Source organism: Protopterus annectens, chromosome 17.part0 (genome assembly GCF_019279795.1).
Source record: "Protopterus annectens isolate FY-2018-M chromosome 17.part0, PAN1.0, whole genome shotgun sequence".
NCBI classification, from domain to species: domain Eukaryota; kingdom Metazoa; phylum Chordata; order Ceratodontiformes; family Protopteridae; genus Protopterus; species Protopterus annectens.
In genome coordinates, this window is record NC_056751.1 from 132,547,816 (window position 1) to 132,560,865 (window position 13,050).

Below are 13,050 nucleotides of genomic sequence, written 5' to 3' on the forward strand. Positions count from 1 at the left end.
TGGGGGATTCTGTCCCATTTGTTGAGAAATGAATGAAAATGACAATATCAAGTAAAGAAGTTGTGTACTCCCCATATAACGTTCCATCTGTGTTGTCCATTTTCATTCGTTCTCAACTCCTCTCCCTCCAACCCCCTACCAATTTGACTTCTGGAAGTATTAGAAGATGTTATAGGAACTGATGTTCCTTCATTTGAGCTCCAGATACTGTTATTTTATATCCTTGTTTGTTATTTACTATATAGTCTAAAAGGTCAAAAACAAGATGTGAAGTATAGTAGGGGACTAGTTCATTATGGGTAAGTGAGGAGCTTGAGAGTTTGTGTTCCACGAGCTGGATAAGTGGCCTAGTCAGATCCGAGGGTTGGATCGAAACCCATTTGTTGAGGAAGAATGATAATGGACAACACGCATGGAACGTTATGGTGAGTACATAACATCTTTTTTATTAGTGCCAAAAAGACAGGATACCTGAGACCAATTTGGATCTAAGCAAACTTAATCAGTTTATGAAAAAGTCAAAGTCCTGAATATTTACGGTTCAGTCCATTCTGCTAATTGTATAAAATTATGATTGGATGTGCTACACAGATCTTCAGGATGTGTACTATCACATCAAAATAGGCACTCCTGAAGATACTTGACACTTTCAGCTGGGAGCCAGTCACAACCAGTTCAGAGCCCTGCACTTTGGACTCACCGCAGTCCCAAAGGTGTTCACCAAATGTTTGGCAGTGGTGGTAGCTCACTTGAGACTAAAAGGATTCTGAGTGTTTCCATTATACCTAGATGACTGGCTCCTCACCTGCCCCTACCATGCATCTCCTACAACAGTCCAGGAACTGTTTGCTCCAGATTTGTCATTCACTAAGTATCACAGTAAATTATGCCAAATCAAACCTCACACCAGTACAGAGCCTGGAGTTTATCGGTGCACATCTGAGCACATCATCACAAATTCTCTCTTTGCCTACTCATTGTATGTACATGCACAGATCTCAGGTTCATCAACTTCTATTTTACTGACCCCTACAGCAGGCTGATCCTCCAAGCTTTGAGGTCTGTGGCAGCAGCAATAGTTCTAGTTCCTTTACCATTCTGTTATATGTGTGTGCTTTAATGGACTCTAGCTGTTGAATGATCTGTTCTTTGACAATCCGTATCATTTCCAGTCAGTTTTACACAAATATCCAAACACCATATCCACTGATGGATCTAGTCAGGTGACATTTCCCCAGGCTGGACCTTTGTTTTTCCTGCCCCGTTGGCCACAATGACCACAGATGTCATCCAGTTGGATTGGGGGGGGCATTACTTGGGAAGGATGATCCAAGGCATGATGTCCCCTCAAGAGACCAATTCGCATATCATTGTCCTAGAGATAAAAGCAGTCCTTTTAGCATTCAGGCATTTCAGGATGCTTTTCCTCTAGGGACTGTTGCGATTCAGACTGACATGACTGTAGTCTGGTGCATCAACAAACAAGGGGAAACCCAGTTTTACCCCCTCTGCTGAGTGGTTATGAGTGTGTGGCAGTGGGTGATGTCCTCCAGCCGCTTTCTGGTAGGAATGCACATTCTGGAGAAATCCACTGTACTAGTGGAAAAACTCAACAGATCTGTTCGGATGCCTCAAGAATGGTCTCTGTCAGTGGAGGAGAAAACCTTTCATCATATGGGCCATCCTTGCTGCGATCTCTTTGCATCCCCTCACAACAAGTGCAGCAGGTATTTTGCCCTGAATCCCCCCTTAGGGGGCGGAGTCATTGAGAGAGGTTCTAGTCCATATTTGGCCTTCCGGTCTTTACGCTTATCCCCCACTTCCTTTGATTCCCAAATTTCTACAGAAAGCAGCTCTGTTGAAGAGCTCAGTCATCTTCATTGCTCCTTTCTGATCTCGCCATGTATGGTTACTCTTCCTTTGGTTTCATCTTTATTCGCCCTGGATACTGGACCCAACTCCAGATCTTCTTTATCACCCTTCAAGGACGACCCATCCCAATATCCCAGCCCTCAAACTAACCACATGGTTTATCCAGTTCCAATAATAGTAAGATAGCTCAGGTTTTCTTCCCCAGTATGTACCATTGTATTATCCTTGCAAAAAGATTCCACCAAAAAAGTTTACAAGAGCAAATTGAAAAGATTTTCCCTTTGAGCACTAAGAAACAACATTGACCCTTTTAATGCCCCTGTTCCTGTTGATTTTCTGGCTGCTCTTTTCAAAGAAGGAGCTAGTTTGTCTATGATTAAACTACGGTTGGCAGCCATATCAAATTTTCTGCAGGAGATAAAATTATTCTTTGGCTACTACCAAGTTATGTAGGGCTTTCTTGAAGGGCACTTTCCTCCTTAAACCCCAAGTAAAATATCCTTCACCTCCATGGGATTTGACAGTGGTTTATTACAAGGTCTGACTCTAAAACCCTTTGTACCTTCAGCAAAAATTATTTAAAGTGTCTTTCTTGGAAAACAGCCTTTTTAGTGGTCATCACTTCTGCTAAAAGTATTTCTGAACTGCAGGCTTTTTCATCAAAAACTCCATACATTGTTTTCCATAAAGATATGGTTACTTTACAGACTTTTTTTAACCCTAAAGTGACTTATGAATGTAATACTAACCAATCTATCTATTTGTTTACTGTTTTTCTTTGTAAATTTTTCAAACAAAAGAGAGTACATGCTACATCCCCTGGAGGTGCACAGGCAATTACATTTTTATTTACACAGAATTAAAGAAGAAAATCCATTTGTTTCCTTCTCAAAAAGTCGGCTGGGTTATCCAGTATCTAAAGTTACATTGGCTAAATAGATAACTAATTGCATTTCTTGGATCTATTCCCAGCAAGGAATTTCTCTACCAAGACTGGCTAAAGCCCACTCAACTAGATCCATGGCCACTTCCTCTGCTTTTTGGTTGAGAACATCTGTTGATATTTACACAGTAGCCAGATGGTCCAATGCTCATACCTTTGTTACTCATTACAAATTGGACCTAATCTCCAGAAACAGAGCTGGCCTTAGTTCAGCAGTTCTCCAGAATATCCTTCAGTGAGGGCCATCCAAGATTCATGTTGCTGTGGAATCTGTCCCATTCATTGACAAGGAATGAAAAGGACAACATCAGATGTAGAAGTAGGCAATTGTGTTTTCCAATGTCATTCTTCCTCAACTCCCCTTCCCCTACTATTCCCATGCCTATAATCTTCTGGAGTAACCTTTTGGTTTTATTTTTGGAACCTATAGTTCCGGGTTTGAGCCCTGTTCTGTTATCTATCCCTTTCTCTAATTTTTTAGTGTGAATTTTATGGAAACTGACTTGATCTGAGGTACTGGGGATGGACTCTAGGGCATAGAGGGAGAAGCTCAAGAGTTTGATCCAAAGTCTGAAGTATGTCGCTGAGTTGGATTTGAGTATCGGATCTGTAACCCATTCATTGAGGAAGAGTGAAAATGGGCAACACAGATGCCTAGTTATGTTGAATACATAACTTATAATTAAGTTCATAGATAATTACCAAGCATGTGGTGCTGGAGACCATAAATGTGCCTAGCCCAAATTCTCAGTCGCCCCATATCACTGTCTGGTTATTTGCTCAGTCGTACAGTAGGTAATCAAAGGCTGAGAGACTCAAACCCTGTACCACATGAAGTAGCTCATTGCCTTAATCCTGTGCACCAACTGCCAACCTCATTGTAGTCATTATCCGCTTACAGCTTCCTACTCCAGTCTGTAGGGCTACTCCGTTTTGCCCCGCTTTGATAAAAGTTGTTCTCTTTCTTGAAATAATAGAATCTTCACAAAGATTTGTCTTTGTATTTGGGATATATACTTTGTGTTTTCTTGATATGTAGTTCTTGAGAAAGCAATACCCATTCATTTACTGATATTTTGCCAAAGTTTTTGCTGCTAGACTTGTCCATCTTCTCAGAAATGGCAGTGAATCATATCATTCAGATCATTTGTCTTTTATTTCTTTTTTTGGCTTTCTGGAACTGCATTATTTCATGGGCATGCATATTTAACTGCTCTTCTATCTCCACTTTATTTTCTTTAATGTATTCAAGTGTAGCATTGACTTTGGTATGTACTTGATTCAACTTTTCTTCTTAAGAAGCACTTACTATTTCTTAAACCTCCTGTAGAGGTTTGTACTGCTCAGCCATATGTGGTCTTTTCTGTCCTGTAACTATTTTTTTGATTAGTATTTTTTTTTTTGTCTTGATTTTTTTTTTTTACTTTTGACCTGTTGCACTAATTACTTTTTTGTCATTTTGTCATTTTTTTTTCAGTAGCTTAATTAGGAGAGCTGTGTTTTCAGCAGCTTACTTGGGAGACTCACATTTATCTGTTCTCTAAATCACTTCCATACCAGTATTTCCCATACTGATGTACTTTTATTCATTAGTTCATATTTTTTGATCTGTTCAAAGTTGTTAGTTACCCCTTCTCAGAGACTCTAAGCAAAACACAAGTTTAGTTTTTTTTTGTATAATTGCTAGCAGTATAGGTAAGTTGGCTTGAATTAGTTTCCAGAACATTTTAATTTGGTTTTCTGAAATATGATGTTGACTTCTTTTGTAAAACTAAGAAATGAATTATGTACATTTAAAAAAAAAAAGTGGATGGATAATGAAAGCAGAAGTAGGTACGTGTCATGGTTAATGTGTGTGTATATGTGTGTGTGTGAGACAGAGAGAGAGAGAGGTGTACCACAGTGCAGCTCTCTTGAACCAAACTGAGATGCATTTTTAAGATCTTTAAGAGAATTTAAAGACTGAAAGGTAGATGAAGGCAAATGACTAACCTGGCCTTGAACTTACCAAACGGGGAATGGTGCATATTGCCTAAATTCAAGTTGTCCCTTATTGTTTCTTTCAGTGAAACTGGGAACAAAAGAAAGGGTGGAAAAGTAATTTATTCTTTATTGACTATTGAAGATGTTCATCATGTTTCACTGTTGCAGTCATGACTGTAGGGTTCTCCCCTGCCGGCAGGCAGTCCTCGGTCGGCCAGAATCCCAAAGTCTGGGTCCGGCATTGGCTGTTCAGCCATGCTCCCTGACATCAGAGCGCCAGGAGTACAAAGCTGACAGCCGACGCCATGTTCTCCAGTCTTTCTTGCCGTGCGGTGATAGCAGTTCGCATGTGCCGGTCGGCTGACTCCTGACAATTTTTTCTGAACAAACTTCAGTCCGAAGACTTTCTTCTCCTACTCAAAGCTAAGTACCCCGTTGGGGAAACTTTTTTCTTGCTCCAGTCCGATGTCAGAAAAAGTTAATAACTGTATTTCATGTGGGAAGCAAATACCTCATAAGGATTTTCATTCTTACTGTATTCCTTGCTTAGGCCCTGACCACGACGTAGCTAGTTGCCAGTTTTGTGCTAGATTCAATCAACGTACAATTAAACGAAGATACGATTTTGCATTTCATTACTTCGGTAGGCGTTTTAATTACAAAATGTTGTCTAATACGGTTCTGGCTACCCGGAGTTCACAAACGACGCAAGGACAAAGACAAGCCTCCGAGGTCCAAATCAGACGATATCGTACAAGCAGAGCCAGCTCCAGGTTCGGCCATCATCAGTGAGGCGCTTTTGCAGCCCCTGTCGTCGGCCATTTCGGAACCGATGGCCGAAATGGACTCCCACGAGGAGCCAACTAGGCCTTTAAATATTTCTGTTGCAGGACCTTCGGACAATGCTCCTTCGGATGGGTCCGGAGCCGCTGTGCTGGTACCGGCTTCCGAAGGGGTTTTCAGGCCTACTCAGCTTCTAATAAAGGCAAAGACTCCTTCCAAATCAAAGACTGCAACACAGGCCTCTTCTAATCCGGCTCCCAAGTCACAGAAACAGTTACTTAAGATGGCGGAGGACTTACTATGATTAGGGGTTCACATCCCCCTCCAGATAAAAGGCCAAGGCAGGAAATTTATTATGACTCCTCTGATCAGGCTTCTGTTTCTTCAGTTTCTTCTTTTGACCAGGAATATTCTTTCCCTCCTTATGAGGATTCTGATGCTGAGGAATCCTTTCCTTCAGCTTCTCCCCCTGAGGACTTCTCTTTTGGGGAAACTTTGCATGAAATGAGGGAACATTTCCACTGGGAAGGACAGGAGTATTCGGAATCTAAGAAAAGACTAAGGGATTTTCTTCTTCTTCCCCAACATAGACCCCTGGCTATTTCTCCTATTTTTGATATTGTGGATGATGCTTTTTCGGAGGCTAACTTAACCCCTGACTCTCTTCCTCCAGCTCCTGTTAAGCCTGACAGATATTACAGGGTTCCTGATTCCCACCAGTTTTTATACAAGAACCCTACTGCTGACCCTGAAACCATTTCTCAGGGTCCTAAGGGAGTTAAGGCCGCTTCTGCTAAAAACCCCATTCCCACTGAGAAGGATTCCAGATCTTTAGAAAGATGGGGCAAAAAAGTGTACACTTCTGCTACTTTAGCTAATAGGGCTTTAAACTGTCAGTTTCATATGCTGAAATACCAGCAATTTCTCCTGTTTTAAAACAAAAGCTAACTTCCATTTCCGCCTGTGCATATGATAAGGAATTACATGACTTAATGCATGCCACTGAACAAGTTGGGAAGCATGGTTTACACTATGGATTTGATGCCTTGGAGGCTTCTTGTAGGGCTGCTGCCTCAGGCACAGTAATTAGAAGGCATGCATGGTTAAAGGAACAAAATTTTGGCAGATCAAGTAAAAGCTAAATTATTGGATGCTCCTGTTCAGCATAATGTTTTGTTCGGATCTAAAGCTGAAGAGGTGATTAAAAAGATGGAGGACAAGGCAAAATCCATGCAAACAGTTAAAGATTTCTTACAAGTACAGCCACCCAGATTTAGTAGGAATTGGCCTACTAAAAATTGGTCCTTTCCCAATTCAGACAGGCCTCAGAGGGGTAGATACAGACGCTCCCGAGGAAGGCCTCAAACACAAGCCTCTTATAGACCAAGACAGTGGACTGCTTCCACCCCGAGGGGAGGAGAGGACAGGTCGCAAGCTCATAGGAAACAGACTCAATGACTCCCTCTGTTGGGCTGCAGGAACTTCTTGCCTGGAAGCCCCTCTCGGAGGAAAACTTTCTCTTTTTCACCTAAATTGGACTCGTATAACCCAAGACAAGTGGGTTCTGGATGTGGTTTCAAGAGGTTACAAATTCCATTTTCATACCCTACCAAGGCCAAGCGGATGGCCAGATCTTCCAAAACATCAATGGACAGAGGCCTTAAACCAGGTGGAAGCTCTCTTGGCTATGAACGCCATAGAACTAGTTCCACTTTCAGAGATGGGACAAGGTTTTTACTCAAGGCTCTTTCTAGTCCCCAGGAAGCAAAATTCATGGAGACCCATTCTGGATATGTCAGTCTTGAACACTTTTCTAGAGATACCAAAATTCAAGATGCTTACTCTTTATCAGCTACTTCCAATGCTGACCAAAAATGCATGGATGGTAACTTTGGATTTAAAGGAGGCATATTTCAACATTCCCCATCAGGCAGGACCGCAGTAAATTCCTCAGGTTCAAGGCCGGATCGAGGCACTTTCATTCTCTGCGCTGCCCTTTGGATTGTCTACTGCGCCCAGGGTCTTCACCAAATGCCTGGCTCCAGTAGTAGCTTATTGCAGACTCAAGGGAATTCAAATTTACCCTTATCTGGACGACTGTCTTATTCAGGCAGACAGCAAGGATGTCTTACTCCAGCATCTACAGTTTGTTCAGAATCTTCTCAAGTTCCTGGGATTCACTGTAAACAGTCAAATTTGACTCCCTCACAACAGATAATTTTTCTGGGCGCTTCTCTAAACACAACAACCCAGATGGCATTTCTGACATACGATAAACAGTTATAGCTGGCTTCAACTTTCAAAACCTTGGCAACTTTAACGCAGCTATCTGCAAGGAGATTCCTGCAGGCTTTGGGTTACATGGCCTCCTGCATCCTTCTCGTACCATATGCAAGACTACATATGAGGAAAATACAGTGGTACCTAAAAAGTGTATGGTTTCAGCATTGCCAAAGTTTAGACATACTGATCTCCGTCCTGCCTTGTCTTCAAATGGAATTCCTTTGGTGGTCCAAGGCATGTACTCTAAACAAAGGAAAACCCTTCTGCCTGCCTCCTGCCACTCAGATACTAACCACGGATGCCTCAGATTATGCCTGGGGAGCCCATTTTCAGGGCAACTGTCTGCAAGGCCTTTGGACAAAGGATCAGAAGCACCTGCATATCAATTTAAAGGAAATGTTAGCCGTTCAGAAAGCCCTATTGGCCTTCAGGAATCTTCTACAACCAGGACAACTACTGATACGGACAGACAACACCACAGTTATGTGGTACATAAACAAGCAAGGGGGATCTCATTCCTACCCCCTTTGCAGACTAGCCATGGATCTGTGGAACACAGCTCTAGCTTGCAATCTGGATCTTCAAGCTCAGTTTCTACCAGGGAAGCAAAACGTCCTGGCAGACAGTCTGAGCAGAAACCTTTCGGACCCACACGAGTGGATGCTGGACACCGAAATATTCAAGATGATAACAGCAGTCTGAGGATGTCCTCACATAGACCTCTTTGCATCCCACCTCAATCATCAACTACAGATTTTTTGCACCAGGACTTTCCACGAACAAGCTTGGAAAGTGGATGCACTATCATTCAGTTGGAGAAACCTCTCGGGATATGCCTTTCCGCCTCTTCCTCTTCTTCCATGGGTATTATTAAAGATCAAACAGGACAAGCCCAAGATGATAATCTTGCTGGCCCCAAATTGGCCTCGACAGCTTCTTACGCCCCCTTGGATTTTACCACAGACTCCGAACCTTCTGTCCCAACACCAGGGTCAGGTTCTACACTCCCATGTCAGAACACTCAGCCTGGCGGCCTGGTTAATCCAGGGTCTTTGATTCATTCTCTCCTGCCCAAGCAGGTTATGGATGTCATTTTAGAAGCCAGACGTCCTAGCACTAGAAAATCTTATGCAGGAAAATGGAAAAGATTTTGTTCCTGGATGTAGGCTCAGGATTCTGATCCTCTTCTTCCCAACATTCCTTTGATTTTACTTTACCTGACAGACCTCTTACATAAGGGTTTCTCTTGCTCTTCCATTAAGATACATGCCTCTGCTGTTTCTGCACATTATAATACAGACCCTCCAATCTTTTCCCACCAGCTCATGAGACAGTTTCTCAGAGGAGCTAAGAACTTAAGGCCTCCTAGATCTCCTCCCATTCCTGCTTGGGATCTCAACTATGTTTTGGAAAAGCTCACCTTAGCTCCTTTTGAGCCTGCTGCCACTTCTGACATCAAGTTTTTATCTTGGAAAACAGCCATCCTGTTAGCTCTGACCTCTGCCAGGAGAGTTTCAGAGTTGCAAGCTCTTATGGCTGTGGAACCTTATATTATTTTTCATCAAGACAGGGTGTCTTTAAGGACTAATCCTACTTTCATGCCTAAGGTGGTTTCCAAAGTGGCTTTAAATCAAACTATTCACTTGCCAACTTTTTTCCCTACTCCTCAAAATAAAGGGGAAAGAATCTTACATTCCTTGGATGTACACAGACAACTACGTTTTTACCTGGACAGAACCAAGGACATCAGAAAATCAGAGCAATTGTTTGTTTCTTATGCTTCAAGTTCCCAAGGTAAAGCCATTTCAAAACAGACCATTTCTAAATGGATTGCTCATGGAATCAGATTTTGCTATTCACACCATGGAAAGCAAATCCCAGGGAGTGTAAGGACTCATTCCACCAGAGCTGCTGCCACTTCGCTGCCTTCTTCAGGGGAGTTCCTACCAAAGACATTTTGGAAGCTGCAACTTGGTTCAGTGCATACTTTTTCAAAGCACTACAATCTACCTCTCTACTCTAAGTCTAGGGCAGGCTTTGCTTCTGCAGTCTTGCAGGGCCTTTTAGCCACCCCTTCTTCTTTATGACCACCTCCCTTTCATTCTGCTTTGGGATTCTACCCTACAGTCATGACTGCAACAGTGAAACACGATGAACATAGTACAGTTGTGTACACTTACCATAAATGCAGATGTTCGAGTGTCTTCACTGTTGCAGTCTGAGTTTTCCTCCTTCCTGTCCCCTCTTTTTATTTTTGTGTGGTTCCTTTTTTCACCGTTCGTCTGAGGTGTATTTGCAAAGGGTATGGGACCTTATTCATTTTGGGACTCCTGACATCTGGGGCAAGAAAAACTGGAGAGCATGGCGTCGGCTGTCAGCTTTGTACTCCTGGCGCTCTGACGTCAGGGAGCATGGCTGAACAGCCGATGCCGGACCCAGACTTTGGGATTCTGGCCGACCGAGGACTGCCTGCCGGCAGGGGAGAACCCTACAGTCATGACTGCAACAGTGAAGACACTCGAACATCTACATTTATGGTAAGTGTACACAACTGTACTTTGTGTAATGCCCTGCAAATATTTTAACAACCAATGCATAACTTGGCTTTTATTAAAAATACACAGCTATTCAAAGTGCTGTGCAGAGCAGGTAGGTGCAGGTCTTTTATCTTTTCTAGAAATTTGTAATGGTAGACTGCAAGCTATTTATACTGTTGTAGCAGTAATTTTGCTGTATGCTCAGAATTGTTATAGCTGAAAAGTACTTCCATAGCTAAAACTGATTTTTAGCTCAAGACATTGCTTTCTTAGATTCTGCTGTGATTGGATTTGTCATATGTTGTTACTAATGGTTGTATTTTACTGTAATAACTTCAGTGTTACACTGTAAGACTGATTTTATATTGTACTGTTTTGGTGTAAAATTCACCCTTTTATTTTAGCATCTTTATTTGGCTGCATTAAATAGTGTCACACATTAGATTTGATATATATTTTTATTGTATTGACTATTGTTTTAAAACTATTTTTCCAGCAATCACTTAACTTCACGGACTAGAACACGAATTCTTCGTTGAGTAAAGAATTTTGATCCAAGGAGGAAAGGGATCTCCAAGAAATGCAGTTTCCTTGCCAACCTCAGACAGTAGTTTCAGCACAGAGCTTGAATTTTGGACATGTATCCCATTTAGCAATATTATTGCAGGAATAATATTTTAGAAGATTACTTTAGTTTGAAGAGTACTTGGCCAGAAATGTACCCAAAAGAGGACTCTACATTGTAAAGAATATAATACTGATCATTCTGTGAATGTTAAGTAGGACTTAATTGTGATCATTCTATGAATGCTGAACATTGTCCTCTGTAGAACAATTTTTTTAGGACTAACTGCTCAATTCTGTATTAGAAATACACTGAGATGTACATAATTGTTGGCTGCCAGAATTCAGAGACTGAGCAGTGTACTTCATAAAGTGCATGTATATATGTTACTTGTGATGGCAATCATTTTCTTCACATAGATGCAATTTTAATAAAACTATTGGGCATCTGCATCAGTTAATGTTGTAGTTTAGTTTAACCACTTCACTTGGAATTCTGATTAGTATTCATAATTTTTGTAGCAGAGTAAAACTCCATTGGAGGCATTATTCAGATTTGTGTTTGTATTTACTCCATTCTGAGGACAAAGCTGTAATTTTTGTCTTTATGTAAACAGGTTTTTTTTTTAATTGTAAACCCTGAAGAAATCATGATTCTAATTATGCATTGATGTGTATTTTCCATATATCAGTAGAATTTGGCTTGTGTTTTGGCCAGTAAAATATATACAAAATTGCAATTGATTGGGGTGCAAAGGAAGTCTAGCGTATTTTGGTTTTAATATAGCATTTTTATGTAAATTGTATCCAAAGCGCTTTGAAATTGTGGATTGATTTAAATGTGACTACCAGCAAAACCGTTCATATGCACAGTAAAGTGGTTTAAGCACTGTGACTTTTTCAGTCTTTAATGATTAGTTCATACAGTAATTGACCCAGTAAACAAAGTTACTGTTTTACTAACTGAATCCTAAACTCATCATTCATTGTATTAGCAGTGATTTAAGCGTCTTTAAATTCATCTTCATATTAAAGTGGTCATTTGATTGATACATAGGGCCACCATTATCAATTTGTTAGTCTTTGACTGCATGAATGTACTGGAATTGTACTGTGGTCAGTTTGGTGCTATTTCTCTTGGTTTCTGAAGGTGGAAGTGACAGAGGAAAGGATTTTAAAATGTTGAGTGCTCCTGTTCTATGGAAAGGGGAACACTGGCATTTGGCAGCCTGTGTGTGTGTCTTTCGGCTTTTCCCAGTTAGGGGTCGCCACAGCGGAACTCCGGTCCGCTAATGATTGGCAGTTGATTTTTACGTGCCGAGTTGCCAGCCCTGACACACAACCTTCAACGAAGGTATGCCCATTCACACATGTCTCCACGCAGAAGACGCTCTAACTGAGAATCGAACCGGACAGCGTCTTACTGTGAGGCGACAATGCTACCGCAGCACCACCACCACGCTGAGCTGCAGCCTTCATTATGGGACTTAAGGTAGTCCTGCTGTGACAAAGGCACCCCTGCACTTAACATCCCATTCTTAGCAATAAAAAATAAAATGTGTCTTGACAGGATAAAGTGCTTATACAGACTTTTTACTGTAATCACAGATGTTCATCATTAGATCATTGTTGCATATGCCTTAAAGTATAGGGGATATTCGGCCAAGGATTGTACCTGCCAGACAGCTTCTAAAGCTTTAGCGTACTTTCCACATGCCCTAGCACCACTGTATAGCAGTGTCTTTTTTTTCCTGTCAAAATTTAGTTTATAGGGTAATCATAGAAATGATTTACTGCTATTCTGACTTAACATACTTAGTTTTCCTGTGGGGAATTCCCTATTAAGTAACTGTTTTGTCTAACCTTTTGGTTAGAATTGACAACTAGGGCTAATATCTACTAGTTTTGAGGGTGATCATTAAGATTTTTTTATCTCAAAATGTATGTATTTGTTAATGAACATTTCACTTAACCATTTGATCTGATGCTATCCGTGTCATTATTCATCACAGATGGGTCTAGGATCTGACCTCAGATCTGAGCCAGCAACTTCTCGGAAAGATCCAGAGCTCAAGCTCCTCCACT

The 13,050-nt window shown here is 41.3% G+C and overlaps 1 protein-coding gene across 6 annotated transcripts in view; it reads left to right on the forward strand.

Moving 5' to 3' along the window:
* CDC14B (cell division cycle 14B) overlaps positions 1-11,860 on the forward strand; it is a 2,772,169-nt gene extending 2,760,309 nt beyond the window's left edge. For all 6 annotated transcript variants that reach the window (XM_044059784.1, XM_044059788.1, XM_044059789.1 and 3 more), the window contains one exon: positions 10,898-11,860. In XM_044059784.1, coding sequence (XP_043915719.1) covers positions 10,898-10,921 — 24 coding nt within the window. In that variant the 3' untranslated portion in view covers positions 10,922-11,860. The remainder of the gene's footprint in view (positions 1-10,897) is intronic.
* Positions 11,861-13,050: the final 1,190 nt, after the last annotated feature.